General features: G+C 36.4%; 1 protein-coding gene across 1 annotated transcript in view; it reads left to right on the top strand.

Moving 5' to 3' along the window:
- XPR1 (xenotropic and polytropic retrovirus receptor 1) overlaps nt 1-18,469 on the top strand; it is a 119,170-nt gene extending 100,701 nt beyond the window's left edge. The window contains exons 12-15 of the mRNA XM_034409682.3: nt 375-541; nt 1,340-1,479; nt 2,398-2,619; nt 12,922-18,469. Coding sequence (XP_034265573.1) covers nt 375-541; nt 1,340-1,479; nt 2,398-2,619; nt 12,922-12,982 — 590 coding nt within the window. The 3' untranslated portion in view covers nt 12,983-18,469. The remainder of the gene's footprint in view (nt 1-374; nt 542-1,339; nt 1,480-2,397; nt 2,620-12,921) is intronic.
- Nucleotides 18,470-20,639: the final 2,170 nt, after the last annotated feature.

Below are 20,639 nucleotides of genomic sequence, written 5' to 3'. Positions count from 1 at the left end.
CTCAATCATTTAAAGAAAAATAAGCATCCATCCTTACACTGTACAAAGATGAGTGTTTATGACCTTTGTAGGGTGGGGTGCAGAATGTCATTGGTAATCCTTCTCTGTAGCATGTAAAGGTAACTTCCTTTTAACCAACTATACTTTCATAAGATTCTAAGTGGTTATTCAGATGTGAATAATCAAGGGTTTTTATAGATGTGGAAAGCATATGCTAGTATTTCTTTAAATGCAGTGTTATAGGAGTTCCTACTTATATAAAATACCATCCATTGCCAAAAGGAATCTGAGACATGATTAACTGAATTCCATTTTATAGAGTGAAGTATGTACTAAATAGTCTCATTTAACATTACTGTTTTTCTTTCTTATAGTTCAAAAACACAGTGACTACCAAGTATTCTTCTATTTGTGGATTGTCTTCTACTTCATTAGTTCCTGCTATACTCTTATCTGGGACTTGAAGATGGACTGGGGTCTTTTTGACAAGAACGCTGGTGAAAATACTTTCCTCCGGGAAGAGATTGTATACCCACAAAAAGTGTGTATACGGACAGTGTTTATTTGGAAATGCTTATGAGGGACTGCAACTGTTAAGTGTGCATGCTGAAGAGGGCTTCTGCTACCCTGTTTCCCCCCAAATAAGATATCCCCTGATAATAAGCCCAATTGGGCTTTTGAATGCATGGCAATAAGGCCAAGCGCTTATTTCAGGGTTCAAAAAAATATAAGACAGGGTCTTATTTTCAGGGAAACACGGTAATAATTTCTGTTTAAACTGAGCATTATCTAGATTGTAGATAGATACTATCTTTAAAAATGTGTTTTGAAAGAGAGAACTGATTAACGATCAGAAGTGAAACTGTTGCTGCCCTTTATTTAGTGTAATGTTTGTCCTTCAACTGGTTGACAGCTAGAAATTTAGCTCATCTCCAATGATACTGAACTTATATCCATAAAAAATTGCTGCAAAGGTAGAGCCTGGTGGCTCAGCAGACTGATAGCATTGTGATTAACACCAGCTGTCTGCAATCACTGTAAGTTCGAATCTCACCAGGCTCAAGGTTGACTCAGTCTTCCATCCTTTCTAAGGTAGGTAAATTGAGGACCCAGTTTGTGGGGGCAATAAGCTGACTTTGTATAAATATACAAAAGTATGAAGGCTATTGCTTAATGCATTATAAGCCACCCTGAGTCTCTGGAAAAGGGCGGCATATAAATCAATTTTTTTTAAAAAAATGAAGAACTGGATATCTCTATTTGTATATATTTATTTGGAGGTTGATTTGGTGGATATTATTCCTTGATATTACAGCTGCCTATTTTGTCTGTTTAACAGGCCTATTACTACTGTGCCATTGTAGAGGATGTGATTTTACGTTTTGCGTGGACTATCCAGATTTCTCTGACTACCATGGAAATTCACCCTTTTGCTGGTGACATCATTGCTACTGTATTTGCACCACTAGAGGTTTTCCGGTAAGATGCACAGCACTAACAGCATAGTTATTGAGCTTTGGAAGGCCTATTTGCAAATAATTATGACTGCATTTATCCCCTATAATTAAAAATATTTTATTCTCTCTCTACAGCTCTAAATCAGCCCACTCAGATGAACAATGCTTGCGGCATTCAAAAAAAGTATTATGTAGCATTTAAAAATGCAGACAGAAACTGCTAATCAAAAGAGACCTTGGATATGGTTTCTAGCATTCAGGATTTGAAACTTCTACCTTTATAACTATTAGAAATAGTTAGAAGCTAATTAATATAATTCCATATTATTTTTAGGAGGGACAATAAAATACCTATGAAAGTGTAATTTGCATTTTACCACAGTTTGAGAATTTGGGTTTATCTGTTGGGGATCAAACCTAGATTTAATATTTGAGTAAGAGGACTAGGCTTCAGTATCCAAGTTTAGCATATGCTTGCATCAACTCATTATACTGAAATTTTGAGCTTTTTTTGTCTCCAGTATTTGACCTGTTACATTTACATTATTTACTTTTTTGCTAGTCATATCAACGTATTTTCTTGGGTTTTTTCCCTTGTTTATTTTATTCTATTATTTTACTTTCACTTTGTTTACACTTCATTTTTATTTCTTTGTTTTTTATGGTTGTGAGCCACCTAGAGCAGCCACATGGTGAGCTAGGTAGCAAATAAATTTAATAATAATAATTTTTAAAAAGACTGTCATTCAATTTACATGTATTGATTAGTCAGTTGGGAAATTAATGCAAATGTTCTCTGGTTTTAGTTTTCTTCTTTGTCATTCCTTTTGGGAGAAGTGGAAAATTGATTTTCCTTATAAAATACATTTATGCAATAGTCTTAGTCTATGTTAATATCTTCAAATCTTTGTTTTAGTTGCTATTATCTTCCACTTTTCAGGCGGTTTGTGTGGAATTTCTTCCGATTAGAGAATGAGCATCTGAATAACTGTGGTGAGTTCCGAGCTGTCCGGGATATTTCAGTGGCACCACTGAATGCAGATGATCAGACCCTGCTTGAACAGATGATGGACCAGGAGGATGGTGTCCGAAACCGCCAGAAAAATAGAGCTTGGAAGCGTAGCCAGAGTGTGTCCATGCACAGACCATGTCTTGCTTCACAGTACGTGTTACATAATAGCCCAATGAGTTTCTTATTTGATTAGAAGAACTTTTCTCCATGTATTTCCCTTCGATATTCTTGGGACTGCAATTTCCAGAATTCCTAGCTGGCATGACCAAAAAGAGTGCTGAATTTTCTGAAGGGCATAAAATTGGAAGAGGCTAAATTAGATTTAATAAATAAATCTAACATGGGAGAAGTAAAAGAAAGCTGGCCATTTTTTTCTAATGCATTCCACCCCACAAGAAGCCAGTTTACATTGCTTTCTGATACCCAACTTTCCTAAGGTTAAGAATTCTTAATGCATTTTAATTAATATACTTAATTTAATTCAATTTAATTTAATTTAATTTAATTTATGCATATGCTCTTCATGTAGCCAGAAGTTAAATATCAGTGGAAATAAAATTGATAAACTGGATTTTCTCTCATGTACGTATACCCATTACCCACAGGGTTGTTGGCATTAGATGTTGGTGTTTCAAAGAGTCCTAAATCTTTTTCTCTAAATCTTGTGTTGTGCTTATCAATCTTTCCTCTCCTCATAAAATGCTATTCTTTTGTTGGGATGGATCATTCTCACCCTCTGCAGTATTTGCCAGGAAAAAGTCAGCATTTTGGAAGATGGGGAAGATTAATCTTGAGAATGTAGTATGTCAAGGTGCTATCTGTTCTTTGAAGTAATTGTGTCCTAGATTACAGACATAGGAAGGCCACGTTTTTCTTGGAGCTCCAAGTTCCAAGAAATGGAAAATTTTTGGTAGATTGAACTTTATTCATGGGCAGCTTTTTTTTTTCATTCAGAGCAGAAGGCTTTCAAGGAGAAGAAATCTGTGGTTGGTATAAAGATACTTAGAGTTACATTAAGATACTAAGTGAAGTTGACATTATGTTAGATACTGGTAATTCACTGCCTATTGGCAAGAGCAGAATGTACCTAACTTTCTTAACTGCGGGAAGGTTAGAATTTATGATAAAGATATGACATAGTTCTTGTATTTTTATATTCTTTTGATCATTCAGTATCTAATTAGATTCAACTATTAAGATGCCTAGTACAAAGAGGTTAATATAATTTATCAAGTTATATGCAGTATTTATCCATATTTTGTCCAAACCCTTCTAGTTTAATCTATTGCCTTGCTCAGTATATCAGTATTGTATACAGATTTTCTACATATACATATAAGCATGTATATAGAGCATGAAATTAAGATTGTTTTAATATTTCCAAGTATATTGAGCTGAAGCCTGTACACCAAATCTGCACAATTTTACATGCATAACAGTTGGTGTGACTCACTAATAAGTAATGAATCTAGCTACAGTAATTCCCAGGGGAAGTATTAAGCAGTTGTTGTGGTTCTAGCTCCCTCAGGGCTATAACTCTTATAACAAAGCACCTTCATTGGTTTCTTGCATAAGTCTTTTGGTTGAGGTCATGACCTATTGCATAGATTCAAAGTATAGTTTGGTCTTCTGATAATCTATTGAAGTTCCCATCTTCCATTGTTCCTACTGCCGTCACTGGTAATCTGGGCATACTGACTAGATACCAAGCTCGCTAAAAGATATTCCCCAAATGATCTTCAATCATATCCTCCAATAGCTTGCTGTCTTGTGGATGAAACATATTCCTAGGTTTTAGTTACAGGATTGTTATCATTTATATACAAATATCAGTGGGATGTGCTATCAGATTTATAAGAGCTAGGAACAGTTTCTCCTCTAAGTAAATGTATGTTTAACTCTAGGCAAGCTATCCTCGTGTCATTGCGTTTTCCCTTCTTCCACCATTTTGTGCAGGATTATGATAGCTCATTTTTATCAATAGGGGCCTTGACCTGTCCCCATACTGATCCATTGCAGTTCTATTTGATGTTTTTGTTGCTCTTCTCTTTATGGTGATGTTAAAGTTTACACACACACACAATTTCTATTAAAGATTTTCACATAAGTAAAAAGTAAACATGAAATTATATGGAGTGAAAATAAAAAAAATAGAAATAAAAGAATAACTAAAAACAATAGTGCAGATAGAAAGAAAAGATGGTGATACTAAAAAAATTAAATTATTTTGTAGCAGAAACAGCTCTTACAGGTATATCCTTCAGTAGTACCAATATCAACACAATATGATTTGGGGGGAAATTTTAAAGGACTGCATCATATTTTTGTTGCGTTAAGTTGCAATTCTTAATCATTTCTGCCTCCCTGTTCTCAGTTCAGAGAAGTTGTATACAACATTATTTCACCTTGAGAGTAATTGAACAGCCATGTTTTATGTCTGTTATGACCTTGTATTCCTACAGCTATAAATTGATTTCTGTATTTCAATAAAGATCAAATGCAGTCATCTTTTAAAACCCAACCAGGAATAATTTGAAATCACCTCAATAAAAAACCTTTTTATTCTAATACATCAAAGGCAGTTTACAGATTAAATTTAATTTAATTTTTGTTATAGCCATGGTTACTTGGGAGCCACATAATATCTCTCAGATTACTTGAATTACAGCAGCTGGGTAAGAGAATGCATAATTGTTTTCCTATTATGCATTTCATTCACAACAACATTATCCTGTTAGAAAATATGGAAGTTGCCACACTTTTTAATCTTGTGTGCTTAGGCAAGGAAGATAATGCAGTATCATTTCCCACTTTCTTTGTGAAACTGTGACATACAGGCATGAAGAATTTTGCCATCCTTCCTTATTGTTTGTTTTCCCTTCTCAGCCTCCATTAGTGCTGCATTTGCTGCGATCCTGTCTAAATCATTTTAGTATAATGCTTGTTATTCTATCGTCTACCCTCTGGAGATTTAGCTTTTGATACCCCTTTCTTGTAATTTTATCACATATTTCTCAAGGAGAATTTTGAATTCATTTGTTTTGTTATTAGCAGGTTTTAATTGGTTGTTGATTGAAATAATTATTTGATAAAATAATGAACAACTTTTGGCTTTAAATTCTAGCTAGTATCCAATTTTTCCTCTGTCCTCAAATTAGGTATAAAATCTCTTAACCTCCCAGTCTAGCACAGCATAATTTATGAACTGTAACGGAGTACACTGCACTTGCCATATAATTGTGCTGCAGCAAATCCTCTTGTCTAAATTGTTTAAAGCTCATCTGAAATTCAAAATACATCCATTGTTACCCCTTTGATTTTTTCTTGCTCTTTAGCTTACTATCATTTATTGTTCAAATTTTTCATCTTCATGTTACTATGCAACAACACTCCCAGTTGGTGAAAGCTGCTTGGGAGGTAACAGATAGCTGGATCCATGTTATAATCGAAGGAGGCAGTGGTGCACCCTTTCCTCAAAAAGCACCTAGGCATCCTGGACAATTTTAACCATGTTTCCAATCTTTTCTTTTCATGGGAGATGAAAAAAGGGAAGAAACTGATTATCTGGACTCCTTTCAGTCAGATTTCAAGCGCAGACATAGTATGGAGACAGCATTGAAAACATTTCAGGTTGACTTGTGAATTTGTGATGGTGGTAGAACAACTGTCCTGGGTTTCTTGATCTTTCAATAGCTTTCAATCCCATCAACCTGAGTATCCTTCTAGCCTGCTTGTGAGAATTTGGAGTGGAAGGTACAATGTTGCAATGCTTTCCCTCCTTTCTCTGTGGTTGGATTCACTAGAGGAACAGTTAGACCCTCAACCTGAGGTTGCTGATGTAGCACTTCTTTCTTCAACGTCTTCATGAGCTTGCTGAATAAATTTGAATTCAAGCATCATCAGTATCCAGATGATACAAAATTATATATCAGACTTACCAGACAACACAGAAGGAACAGGCTTATTAATAGTCCTGAATGAATTACTCTTTAATTAATTAATTAATTTATTTTATTTTATTTTATTTCTATACCGCCCTACTCCCGAAGGACTCAGGGCGGTGAACAGCCAACAATAAAATCCATACATACAAAATTTAAAAGCAGAATTAAAATCAAATTAAATAGTTTTGGCCCAGACAAATTAAAACCCCAATCAATTTAAAACCAATTTTAAAATTTGAATATATAAAATACTAAAAAATATTAAAAATTAAAAATTCTTTTATAAAAGAGGGAGAAAATTAGGCCAGGCCCGCCTGGTGAAATAAAAAGGTCTTTAGAGCGCGGCGGAAGGTGCGCAGATCCGGGATCCTCTGTATCTCCGGGGGGAGCTCATTCCAGATAGTAGGTGCCCCCACAGAGAAGGCTCTCCTCCTGGGAGCTGCCAGTCAGCATTGTTTGGCCGACGGCACCCGGAGGAGCCCCTCTCTATGGGAGCGTACTGGCTGGTGGGAGGCTATTGGTGGTAGTAGGCGGTCCCGCAAGTACCCAGGTCCTGAGCCATGGAGCGCTTTAAAGGTGGTAAACAAAACCTTGAAGCGCACCCGGAAGACCACCGGGAGCCAGTGCAGCTCGCGCAGGAGGTTAAGATTCTTTTGGAGTCACAGCTCCTTCAGTGTCATCTGATGGGACCTAGGAAGTAGGACAGTTCCTGTCCTATGGGACACTGTTCCCCCTACCAAGATAGATCTGGCCCACACCCTGACTATATTCAGAGGGTTCTGAAAGACTGGCTCTTTCCCCAGGCCTGGGTTAGCATGGGTGTGTGAGTCCAGCATGTTTTATTATCTTTTAATGTTGGTTTTAGTTCCAGTGTTTGGCAAGGTTTTTTTTTTTAAAGTTGTACAGGTAATCCTTGATTTATGATCATTCATTTATCAACCAAAGTTACGACAAAACTGAAAAAAGTAATTTACAACAGTCACAGCAGCCCCGCGATCACATGATTGCAATTCTGATATTTGGCAAATGGCATATAATTACAACAGTTGCAGCATCCCAGGATCACATGATTGCTAATTGTGACCTTCCCACTCAGTTTTCAATAAGCAAAGTCAATAGATGATTCCCTTAACCACTCTATTATTTGCTTAATGACTGTGGAAGAAGAGGTCATAAATTCAGGTGTGATTATGTGATGACTCACTTAACAATTGCATATTAAGCAATGGAAGTTCTGGTCTGAATTATGGTCATAAATCAAGGACTACTTAAATTGTTTGATTATTTTTACTGTCACCTGTGCCCTTGTGACCTCTCACTTAGATTACTGCAATATGCTCTACATTGGGCTGTCATTGAAGAGCATTCAGAAATATAAAATTGAGCTGCACTGCTAATAAATGGTGCTCATTACTCTGTGAGTTGCACTGGCTGCCAGTATGTTTCTGGGTCCAATTCAAGGTGCTGGTTGTCATCTTTATGTCACCTACATGATTTGGGACCTTGTTACTTAAGAGGGATCGGCTTTTCGCAAGAGTTTCTACCCATCCAAATTGATCCAACGGATTGGGCCTGCTGCAGATCCCATCAGCCAAAGAGCGTTGACTGGCAGGAACTAGAATATAAGCTTTTTCTGCTGCAACCCCTGCCTTATGAAATATCCTCCCCTCAGAGACTGGTTAGTATAGTTTATTGAATAGCCCGAAGGCCTTTTCAAACAAAACAGAAAAGAAAAAGAGAAAAAGATAAAACAGTTACAAAAATAGCAATCTAAAAATATATGATAGATGACATTAAAATTTTACAATATCAAATTTCAATAGCTAAGTTGCCAAGACTAGATAACCCAAATAGGATAGCTCCTCTCTAACTGAGCTCATCTTCCTTACAATCGATAATTTTTTTTTTGATATAACTGGCTCATATTGCCGTCATTCTTTTAAGGTATCGAGTGATCGCTCTTACCAGGGGAGGAGAGTCAGCCCTCAACAGAAATGCTAATTTTTGGCTTATATTCCAGTGTGGAAATTTATTTATAATTGGGGACAGATATTGTTTTCTTACTTCTTGATAGAGACTACATTTGAATATTATATGCGCCGTGTCCTCCACGATGTTTACCCCACATATGCATATTCTTTTGTCATACGGGATTTTCCGATAATGGCCGAATCTAACGTTGCTATCTAGAAGTTCGAATCTAAACTTAACAAATAACTGTCTCTCCACTGATGGCATTTCTAAATGTAAATACTTTTCCAGAGTGAAAGTTGTTTTAACTGCTGTCAGCAGTTTAAGGGAATGATTAGTTGAAAGGGTTGCCATGTCCATTTGCCCATGTATATCTTTAATCCGTTGTTTAACTTGGTTCAGTGTGTCACACACACACCAGGCCAGATCAGGGAGGTCCCACATATGAAGGCAAGCACCGACAAACCAGAGGATGTTATAAACAGCGAATTTGTCTTCTTGTCTCCAAAGGAGCAAAGGTCGATGTTAATTGAATTTGATTTATTAAGATCTTCGCTAGCAGAAGCCTGTAGTTCAACGAGAAGGCTATCCAAGTCAGAAGAACGGGGAAAGCATGTGCAGACAAGGCCTAAAGTCGTTAAGTCCGTCCAGCGGGATAGAAGGGAAGGCAAAAGTCTTTTCAAAGAAACAAAGACCATGAACGTAGCGGCAGAAGTTCACCCTCCCCCAACAGTGCAACTGCCCTCACCTGTCTCATCTTCCTTAAGAACGGAGGAGGCACTTCCGCAACAAACAGAGGCCTCTTTTGACTCCTTTGGCACTCCAGAGAAGGCGGTGATAGTAATTCCGGACCCCTCCACTAGAAGGGTGGAGGAAGAGACACAAGGAGTAGTGCCTCGGGGTGACTGACTAGACAACAAATGGCCAACAACTAGGGTATCTTATATTCCTAGCCTTTCCCTCCTGTCCTGGAATATAGCGGGCTGGAAAGGCATTGCAAACCGGATGGATTTTATAAAATTGATTTCAACACATCATCTCATCCTCCTTCAAGAAACCTGGCTGACTACTAATGATCCACAGATCAGCTTACCGGGTTTTGCCTCATGGCATAAACCGGCAGGCAAAGTCAATTTAAGAGGGAGGGCAATTGGGGGCTTAACCACGTTGGTCAAAAGGGATACAGGATGGAAGGGTGAAGAAATTTCTTTAGATCCTCAATTCCAATATATTCTGCCCTCAGAGACTGGAATGGCCCCAACCCTATTGGCTTTTTCCAAGGCTTTAAAAACCTGGCTAGGCCTGAGCTTGGTATGTTTCAGGGCTCTGTTACTTGACTAGCCCTCTTCTCCTACTTCCAAAACTTTTTTATTTCCATCAAAACATTGCTCATTTTCTCTGCCACTTTTAATTTTTATTCTTTGAAATTCTTTTTATTTACTGATTTTATATGTTTGTCTCTGGGTTTGGTATTCTCATTTTTCACAGCAATCATTTTTATAAACATTTTGTCATACTCTTCATTATTTCAACAAGCATACATTTTTGTACTCTCTATTTGCCTTCATATTCATATAGCAATTTATAACGTAATTGTTTTTACTCTCTTCCAGGAAGCTTCCACATCCTCTTTAATTCCTTCTATTAATACATTTTTAATTATTTTTTCATAAAGATCATTCTCATTTTACTCATTTTACTGTTTTCCTCTTCTTCCTTGTCCATTTTCCCCCAATCCATTTTCTCCCAAATCCATTTTTGATAGTTTCAAAAAATGGTCTGTCTCACATTCAAAACTTCTGATCACCCTTGTACCCTTCGCTAATTGTTTCCTGTCAATCTTTCATCATAAACAGTCTTGGTTTTATATTTATATTCATGCCAATGCTGTAAAACATTAATAACAAAACTCTTTCTAAGCAGCTTTCTCAAGTCAGCATTCTCATTCTTTCTTGGGTCTCTAAAGGCTTATCACTTTTTCAGTTCTCTCACACCTTGTTCAAGCTCATGCATTCATAGCATGTATCAGATTTTTTTCTCTTTCTAGCACAGTTTTTTCCCCTTCCAGATTAGAATGAACCTGAACCCTACTGCTTTTGTATACAAACTAGAATTTAATCAGATTCTAGAATCTAAAGATTACTTTCCAGGGCAACATTCTATTTAATGCATATCCCTAAAAGGGTAGAAGCGACGTTTCGGCAGAATCCCATCTGCCATCATCAGGCTTATGCCAGTAGTCATTTTGCACTAACTGACGTTGGAATTTCAAATCTGGTGCTGGTATTCTGGGATGGCTCCACCTTTTCATTCTGATTGGTTGGGAGTCCCAGTATGTGTTTATTGGCTTGGCTTCGGGTGTATGGTCGGTTTTTCTCCACTAGGTGGCAGGGCTTTATCTTTGTGGCTGGTTTGAATATGATTTGGTTGGGATTTTTTTGTGCAATGTTTGGTCCATGTTCCACATATGGTGTCAAGATTCGTCTATCTATGAGAGCAGGTTTCCAAATAGTAGGCAGACGTGAAGTGTCATCCCGTTTATTCATGCAATATGGTCTTTTTTCCATTTCTATTGCTTCTCTGATTATCCTGCCATTGAGATGTTCTATTTTTGCAACTGTTTTTGTTTTATTAAAATTAATGTTGTGTCCTGTTGTATTTATATGTTGAACTAATGATGATGTGTGTTCTTGCTTTTGTATTGAGTTTTTGTGTTCCTCGATGCGCACACTCATTCTTCTGTTGGTCTGTCCAATGTATGTTGATGGGCAGGAAGCACATGGGATTTCATATATGCCTTGATCTTCTAATTCTATTTTGTCTTTGGGGTTTCTCAGAATGGACGATATCTTTCTATCTGTGCAAAATATGGTTTTGATGTTGTGTTTTTGTAGTACTACAAAAACACAACATCAAAACCATATTTTGCACAGATAGAAAGATATCGTCCATTCTGAGAAACCCCAAAGACAAAATAGAATTAGAAGATCAAGGCATATATGAAATCCCATGTGCTTCCTGCCCATCAACATACATTGGACAGACCAACAGAAGAATGAGTGTGCGCATCGAGGAACACAAAAACTCAATACAAAAGCAAGAACACACATCATCATTAGTTCAACATATAAATACAACAGGACACAACATTAATTTTAATAAAACAAAAACAGTTGCAAAAATAGAACATCTCAATGGCAGGATAATCAGAGAAGCAATAGAAATGGAAAAAAGACCATATTGCATGAATAAACGGGATGACACTTCACGTCTGCCTACTATTTGGAAACCTGCTCTCATAGATAGACGAATCTTGACACCATATGTGGAACATGGACCAAACATTGCACAAAAAAATCCCAACCAAATCATATTCAAACCAGCCACAAAGATAAAGCCCTGCCACCTAGTGGAGAAAAACCGACCATACACCCGAAGCCAAGCCAATAAACACATACTGGGACTCCCAACCAATCAGAATGAAAAGGTGGAGCCATCCCAGAATACCAGCACCAGATTTGAAATTCCAACGTCAGTTAGTGCAAAATGACTACTGGCATAAGCCTGATGATGGCAGATGGGATTCTGCCGAAACGTCGCTTCTACCCTTTTAGGGATATATCCACAATTACACGGGAAGAAACCCGAAATATTAACTATACACACATACATACCCGTGAAAACTTACATAAACATATATATATATGTTTTATATATATGTAGGTCTTCGGTTATTCGGGTTTTCTCCCGCGTAAAATTGGAGGTTTCTTGGCAACGTTTCGACAAAGTCTCATTCGTCATCTTCAGGCTGGTGTCCTCGGCTTCGTGCTTCTAGGAGCAATGGTTCACATTCACACAGATGCGCAGCTCGACTCATGCAAGCCTCCTTTGAATTGTTTAGAAAATAAAGCTATTCATGTCAAGGAGCTTGCAACAGGGCCAAGATATATTCTGATCATAGAGCATTACTGCTTATTCTGTACTAACAATGATTACAATGAATGCCCATTTCAGTAGAAATGCTTTTTCTTCTGGGTTCTTTTCATACTAGCAAGTACTCAGCAGAGGGAGCTGTTGATATATAATATTTATTCAGTTCAATAAACATTAATATGCCTGGCCAAAATTCTTCTGCGTAGATTGTGTTTTGAATGCATAGAAAGCTATTTCCCCAGATGTTTGGGTCAGGGGGTAGATGAACTCTGCTAATAATAATAGTCAGTGGGGTTAACAGTTTTATGTTGCTAGGATAAATAAATAATTAAAGTTTAATTGTTTTAAAATACCTAAAAGGGTTTAATGGATATATTATGGCATACTGTACAAATTACACAACAGTACTTAGCTGTGGTCAAAGAAACAAAATTAGATTAATCCTTTTTAGATATTTTAGAGCATTTATATTTTCCTCTTTTATCCTAATTAATTGTGACTTTTGGGTTTTAACTGCTGGTCTATGACCAAATAAAGACTGATTGATTAATTGATTGATAGATTGACAAATTGTTAATCAAAGTTTAATTTCCTGTTTTCTCAGGTCAAAGATTCATGACACCAAAGTATTAATAGAAGACACAGATGATGAAGCAAACACATGAAATGCCCACAGAGTCAAGTTCCACATCCCTCATGTTCTCTTGCTTTATTACCTTCCCAACCCCAACTGCCACCCAGTCTATCCTCTGGTATAGTTCCAGCTAAAAACAGGAGAAAAATCTGAACACATTTTCTGAGCTCTTCCGGACCGGTTCCTATGGACTCCAACAAGCTCACTGTGTTTTCCTTTCTTTTCTTCTGGTTTTAATTTGATTTCTTGTTTTTAAAATATAAATCTAACTTTGTTTTGCCAATCAGAGGGACATTTAAGGAAGGAGCTGTCTTAAAGATTGTTTACAATCTCTTCAAGGACATACAATCTGGATGAAGAAGCATCATTTGGACTCCCTAACGGGACTTTACTGAGAAATCATTCGGTCTCTGCTCAGTCCAGTTTTGACTGGTTGAAACTGGACCAGCGTTTTTAACTCTGGCTTGCGCTCTGGTTTTTGGTGTTTTCTTTCATATCCAGCGCCAAGGCACTAGCTGCACTTGCCGGGAAAGTGCACTTAGAGCAGTACCTTCATTCACGAAGCTACTTTTTAATTTGGTGTAACTTTCTTATTTTTTTTTTTGAAATATGATGTATTTGTTGCACATAGTTTTCATATTATTTATGATAGTTAACCTTATGAGAATGGTTTCTGAGTCCTGTGCAATGAAGGTGGTAACTCTTTAAAAAAGAAAAAAAAAGGCAAGTGGTTGGTGAGAAGGGGATGTAGATCCTGGGTCTCTCTTGCTGCAAGGTTAAGCCCTTTAAAATACCTCTTTGAGAGTACTTGCACCAGCTTAACCTGATTATTTTTTTATTTTTATTTTTATTTTTCTTATTATTGATTGATTGATTTTAAGCCAAAGTTGCTCTGTTGGGTTTTACTTGCTGCTGCTGCTGGTCCCGTAGAAATCTTGACACCTTCCTTAGCTGGATCTTCTTTGTATGTGTGCCTCCACAGAAATAGTAACATGATCTCCAGATTTCTGTGGAAAAAGGAATCTAGAGCTAATCCGATGTAGTCCATCAGATATCCATGCAAGAAAGCCTTAGTTTGTACACTTAAGAATGGTTTTCATTTTAGTGAGCTGAGTCTCCAGGACATCATCCCATTTTTAAATAGGGAGTTCCTGTATGTTTGGTTCATTCACTTCAGCTAAAAAATAGAGAAAAATAAAACTGATTGAGACAAAGGTCTTGTAGTGGATATAGGATTACTCATTCAGCAGTATATACTGGGTTCAGGCAGATACTCAATAGTTTGTCATTTATGTCATCCAGAGGCTGCATAGTCTCTAAATATTGAGAAAGTTGGTATTGCTACAGAAAGGGCTCTTTAATTTTTTTCAATAAATAAAATATTTTGCCGTACTTTGGCAAATACTTGTCTGACAATCACTGTCCAAGAACATCCTCAGGTTAACTTTTGTTTCATTTTTTAAACCTACCTGCCCCAAGTCCTAGATTTCCACTGTGGTGCTAGGCCCAACTTTTACAAGCATTATGAGTGGCACTGTTAAATGGACTTATGGTAGATGGTCATACACTTTAGTAAATCCTTTATTAAAAAAAAGTTATCAGTTGATTATTTTTTTTAATTCCATATTGGCCTCCAGCATCCATAGGATAGAGCAGCATGAATGCTTAAGATGACCACTCCCTCTCCTTGTAGTAGAAAGCCTGTGTTGTGTATGCCAAGCATTTGTACTTCATATTAGCAAATGAAAGCTTATTGTACTCTGTTACACAATGTGTGCATTTGTGAGATCACCACCCTATGATGGGAGAAGCTATTTCAGATTTTCTTAAGTCTGATACTGATATAGGATTTCACAGCAAGGACTGTGTTGTTCTTGTTTAGGTTTTTAGATGGTGTTAGTTCCTTTCTCCTGTACAATCTCCTTTGGTTTGCAAATCACAAGCATTTTAAGCAAAGAGGATTCCTCTTTTATCCTTTTTTCCTTTCCTTTCCAAGTTAATAATCTTGTCTACAATAATTTATTTCCTTATTTTATCTTTCAAGCCATTCACAAGACTTACTTTGTAAAGCAACTGTGACTTAAAAATAGTATGCATAATTTATGCCTGTAGCCATAAGGAACTAGAAAACAAATTTCTGGCTAAACAAAAATTAACTACAAATCAGGACTCCTTGACAGGCAAGAGAGCTGTAGAATGAAACTTTAAATCACAGTTATTTTTTATTGTGCTTTAACTTGGTAGAAGGTTTAGGACATTGTGGTCGTAATGCAAGTAGATCTTGGAGTTGTACATTATTTGTGCTTCTGCAGTGTAGCAGTTATTGCTTGGTATTCTAGTACCAGGCTGTTCTAGTAGAAAAGTTGGATTTTGGAGTCCCACTAAGCTGTTTTGTAACAAGATGAGTCTGCAATTTAAAGAGAGGTAGGTTTTTTTACATATTATAATAATAGACTACTACCGAACTTTATGTGAATAATGGCAACTACCTACACATTCAGTTAAACAAATATGAGAGGTCATTCTACTTAAGGAATGTTAATCTGAATAAATCATGAGTCCCTAAATTCCTCCAGCCAAAGACATATGACAGGGAAAGATTTATTCAGGATATACAGAAGAATTCTGACATTTGAGGATTAAGCAGAAGGAGTAACCTGATGGTGGAAATTTAGAAGTACCAGCAATCTGAAATAATTTGCCTATCAGATTAGGAAGATTATATATGCCACAATCAACAATTTTTTTCATACCACTGTCATCTGACTGAAAAAGATCACTGCCTTGTGCATAACACAACATTTTACATGGAAGTATTAAGTGAAGTTCCAGATTTAATTTATATTTATAGAACTTGACTAATTTTCATAAATTGTATATTGAGTTTTTTTGTTGTTTTTGTTTTTTGAATCAGCCAAGTTCATTAACTAAGCCATCCCCTCCCTCCCCCCGGCAGGGTGGTGTCATCAAAAAGCCCTAGATTGAATTGAATTGTATATTTGGAAAAAAATAAAGAATTAATGCTTGGTAGCCTAACTTAAGAAATTGAAACCTGCCTCTCTTCCTAATGTAGAGGTTCATCTCCAGAGTTCACTGTATTTTCCTGCGGGTGGTTAGTGCAGAATTGTTCATTAAAACCAGTCTATTTGAATTTCTTATGTAGAAAGCTTTTAGAATCACTAAAATGGAATATTGAGATAGATAGGATACCTTTTCCATTTTCCTGGAGTGTAGAGAAATGTCATGTAACTCGCAAAAAAACATTCAGAAGATTTTTTTTTTCCTCAGAGAGTTAAAGACCTGAAAGAAGGGTTGATGCTTTTGGCCTTTTCTATGTCTGGCAAATAGATTTAATGTAGTGTTACATAATGGTTAGATTTTCTTTGACCTAAATGACAGGGCGGGTAAGAGAAAGCTATATGAACCTCATGGGAATTAATGGCTTTCTTAAGTGGTTACTTGTTTTGGAAATGGAATGGAATTGACACTCTGTCAAGAAGACTGTAGAGGCATCTTTGTGAGGATATGCAGAAGCACTTTGCTACTTTTTGGTGAGTGTTTCCTTGTTTTGTCAGAAAAGATGAATTTGTTATATTTGAATTAAAATATCTCGCTTGCTCTTTGTCCATTCTCTATAAAGGTTACAGAGTTGTGGAGAACAGGAATATTGCAATGGATTCAGGCTTTATTCTGAGCATTTAAAAAATCCTCCTTTGTTTTCATGCTTTGCTTTCTATTACCTGATTTCTTTATTTTTTTGATTGACACAAGCAAGTGTGATTTGTAGGAAAATAAACAAAAGCTCGCATATTGGAGGTTAAAGCATGTATTCAGGAAAAAGTATATAATTCTGGTGTCTAAGGAGGAAATTCCATTTTGTTATTCTGGACTTTGGCTTGAAATTGATCACAAGCCTATAGGGAAATAGTAGTAGTAGAAGCTTTGTATAGATAATTTTCTTTTAAAATACTTTTAAAATGTCAGACAATTTCATCATTAAGGAAGTCCATCTTTCCCTTAATTGGACAAAAATGTGTCCAGTGAACTTCTTTTCTGTGGAGAAGTGCTGTGTCTAAATTAAGCAATGTCTTCAGCATCTAGATATTTCTAAGCTTCTTCAAGAGATGCACATGAACATTTTTAATCCATGATTGTGTTCTCATATTTTTGTTTTCAAGGAAGCATTATTGATAAGGCCTCTAAACTTATAGTATCACAAATTTGCAAAGAGCGGGGGGGGGGGGATGTAACTTGACTAGGAAGATTTCCTGTTGATATATAACAAATTTGATCTCTTGACTATCCCACTTTTCTCTAAGGGTCATAAAAAAGCCAGAAGGCATAAATTGAAATTCTAGATTTTAGAATCCACTACTATAGTTAGATTCAAAATCATGCAATTGGACTGGTAACAGTTGTCAGGTAAGACATAACTATTACCTTTTCTAACCACCATGCTGAGTTGGGCAATTACATTAGCCCTCTATATCATTTTTGTTAAATCTTTCTGTAAACAAGTTGTGTTAGAAGAAATTGTACCAACTTAGTAAAGTTTTTTTTAAAACACTGGCTATTAAAAAGGAAGAAAGATTTCTTTGAGGGGAAGCCATTTTTATGCTTTTAATATCTTCCCCTATATTTTTTTTTCTGCTCCTTATATGAATATGAGTAACTTAACACAAGACACTAACAATGTTGCCAAAATATTTATGTTAGTTCTGGTTGGAAGGTGTGCATTTAGATATATCCTGCTTCCAAATCTTTATTAACTTGATGTTGAAAAATCACATTTTTCCTTCCTTTACACTGCTGTAATAGGTAGAGTAAAGGAGCTATAGGTTGATAACTAGGCTATGAACTGCAGTCTTCGTATCTGAATATGCCAATAGATTTGTCCATTTACCATGCTAAACTCTAAATTATCTCCAGCATGTTTAAGCCTTTGGCCTTATACTGTTAAGAATTCTTCAAAAAGCAATTGGAGATGTCAACAAACTTTCCTTTTGAGATCCAACTTTGCCCTGCTGCTATATTGAGATATATCTCGTTTCCATTTTTCACCTTATTGGTGTGTTGGTTTAAATAATGATTATATATTACAAAACCCCGAGCTGTAGGTGTCAAAAGTAACTATGGAATGTGATATAGTCCTCTTGTGGGTGCTTTTCTCTTTACTTTCTTCCTTTCTCTATCCCCTTCTCCACTCCTCCTTTGGTTCAGTGGAAAAGGTGAAGAAAAGACTTGCCGCTTGCTTGGACTCATAATGATGTTTTCTGTGATTGCGCTTTTAGCTGTCTCCTTCTCCCTCCCCTACTCTCCCCCCATGGATATAAGACTTTTCTGAAGTGTGGAATTAACTTTCTTGATAAGTAGGTTTAAAAAATGCACAATGTGGTACTGTTTCATAGTTCTTAGATGGTTGTATAAAAAGAGTTAATGTGGTTTGTGCTTTAAAAGGAATAAGTGATTGATTTATTAATCTGTCTTTTTCATTATTACAAGCTTTGTTTTCCAATGACTACTTGTCTGTTTGCTTTTGTACGTTATATGTGTCTTTAATGGTTGATTTTATTCTTACACATTGATGTTGATCACATCAGGCACACAGATCACAGCTGTGCAAGCCTTATGTAACTGACTAGGGCATCCAAAAGACTATTTTTACACATTTATTACTTACAGATTAGATTTCTATTCTGCCTTTAGGACAGAATTGTAAATAATTGTGATTACATTTCTATCAATGCTGACCATGTTTGTTTCTTTTTTTAAAAAAAAAAAAGCTGGTGAGGTCGAACTTTAGACAGAGAATATTGTTCTTTCACTACCTGAGCAACATAATTGATGCTCTCCAGTAGGTCATCTGTGTAATTCTCATATCATTTGAACCTGAGCTATTGCAGAAAAGAATCCCATATTAGTGTTGTCCAAGTATATCATCCATTAAATTCAACTTTCCCAAAGGATAGCAGCCATGTTATTCTTTTGCAGCAAAAACAAGAAGAAAAAATCCTGGCTTACCTTAAAGATATATGGTGCTATGTTTGTATTCTCACACACTCCAAAGTACCTTTTTTTGAATCAATTCCAAAGTGTTTTACAAACCTAATGTGTAACATGGTGCTAAAACAGCCCTTCCAAAAGCTAGGGAAGAAATGTTGTTTTCAGATACAACAGCTTTTATTTATGAAAAGCATTTAGCACTGTTTAGACATTGAAGACAAGTCAGGAAGTGGAAGAATAGTTAAATCCAATGGTCTCCTATGCTAGGATATAATGCTTGTTTTCCAAATTAAGGGAATTAGGCTTCCTCACTTTTTAGTTGCTAATATACTGATGCATTTCAGTAGTCATAATGGAGTTCATTATATTTTTAATCTATCCGTCGGGTGGAGTGGGCAGTGAGCACAGTTCACTCCCAAATAGAACAATATGGCCATTTTGTTTCAAAATCTCAATTGAAATAACAGTATCAAGATCCGATGGCTCAGGACTGTCTCCTATAAAGATAAAAGTTTCCCCTGTTTAGTTGTGTTCGACTCTAGGGGGCAGTGTAAGAAGGGGAGCTCACCCCATCCTGCAGTACTTGAGTCTTGAACTGCCAAACTTCAAGTCAACAAGCCCAGCATCTTAACTGCGCTCCACTTGTATCCTATACTGTCACTGTAATGTTGATTAATATCGTTTTTGTTGTCCCATTGTAGTACTGTTTCTGGCACTATCAACTGGGATGAGAACAGTAGGGTAAAACATGTTCTGATCAATTTAATGCATAGAGGAGAAATGTAGTCACTCATTTGTTTTAAAGTATAAAAATACTGAAATAATTATTTAGCACTTGGACACTGTACACAATGAAAAACATATATAGCTGTACGTGTAAGGCTGGACAGCCTTTTTTCCTTGAAATTTGCAATCCTTGGAGGTAATCTGTAGTTTCATGCCAACTATAAAAGGGTCCAGAGACTAAATTGAGACCTCTGCCATTGACTTAGTCATTTTAACCATTATCTTTGCATCTCCCTCTTTAAAAACCTTTGTTCAATCTGTTAAACAATCTCTTTGGCCAGAATCTAAATTATTTAAACTGATTATTTGTACAGATAGTCCTCAATTTACAACCATTCATTCAGCGACATTTGAAGTTATAATGACACTGAAAAAAGTAACTTACAACCAGTCCTCACACTTATGAACATTACAGCATCTCCAGGGTATCACATGATCAAATTTGAGCCCTTGGCAAACGACATATATTTACTACAGTTGTAGTGTCCCGAGGTCATGTGATAACCATTTGCAACCTTTTCACCAGTTTCCAACAACAGAGTCAGTGGGGGAAGCCAGATTTGTTTAATGACTGCATGATTCAGTTAACCTGCATTGATTTGCTCAACTACCGTGGCAACAGTCGTAAAATCGGATCTGTCTCATTTAAGAACTGCCTTGGTTAGCAATGGAAATTCTGGATCCAGTGGTGGTTGTAAATCGAAGACTACCTATATTGGGGTTTCTTTCTAAAGGCAGAAGTTTGAAGAACTTGAAAGGGTACAGACTGTGGTGAAACTTCTTTTCCTTCGGTAAACCTGAAGGTTGCAAAAATTCATATTAAAAACTTTTCAGTCAGAAATGAGTATTTTAACTTACAAACAAGTACATACTGGATGACAGAATATACATTTCTTCTG

Source organism: Pantherophis guttatus, chromosome 3 (genome assembly GCF_059756535.1).
Source record: "Pantherophis guttatus breed Tessera chromosome 3, ASM5975653v1, whole genome shotgun sequence".
NCBI classification, from domain to species: domain Eukaryota; kingdom Metazoa; phylum Chordata; class Lepidosauria; order Squamata; family Colubridae; genus Pantherophis; species Pantherophis guttatus.
The sequence above is the reverse complement of the archived record's forward strand: the minus strand, read 5'-3'. Positions and strand labels throughout refer to the sequence as shown.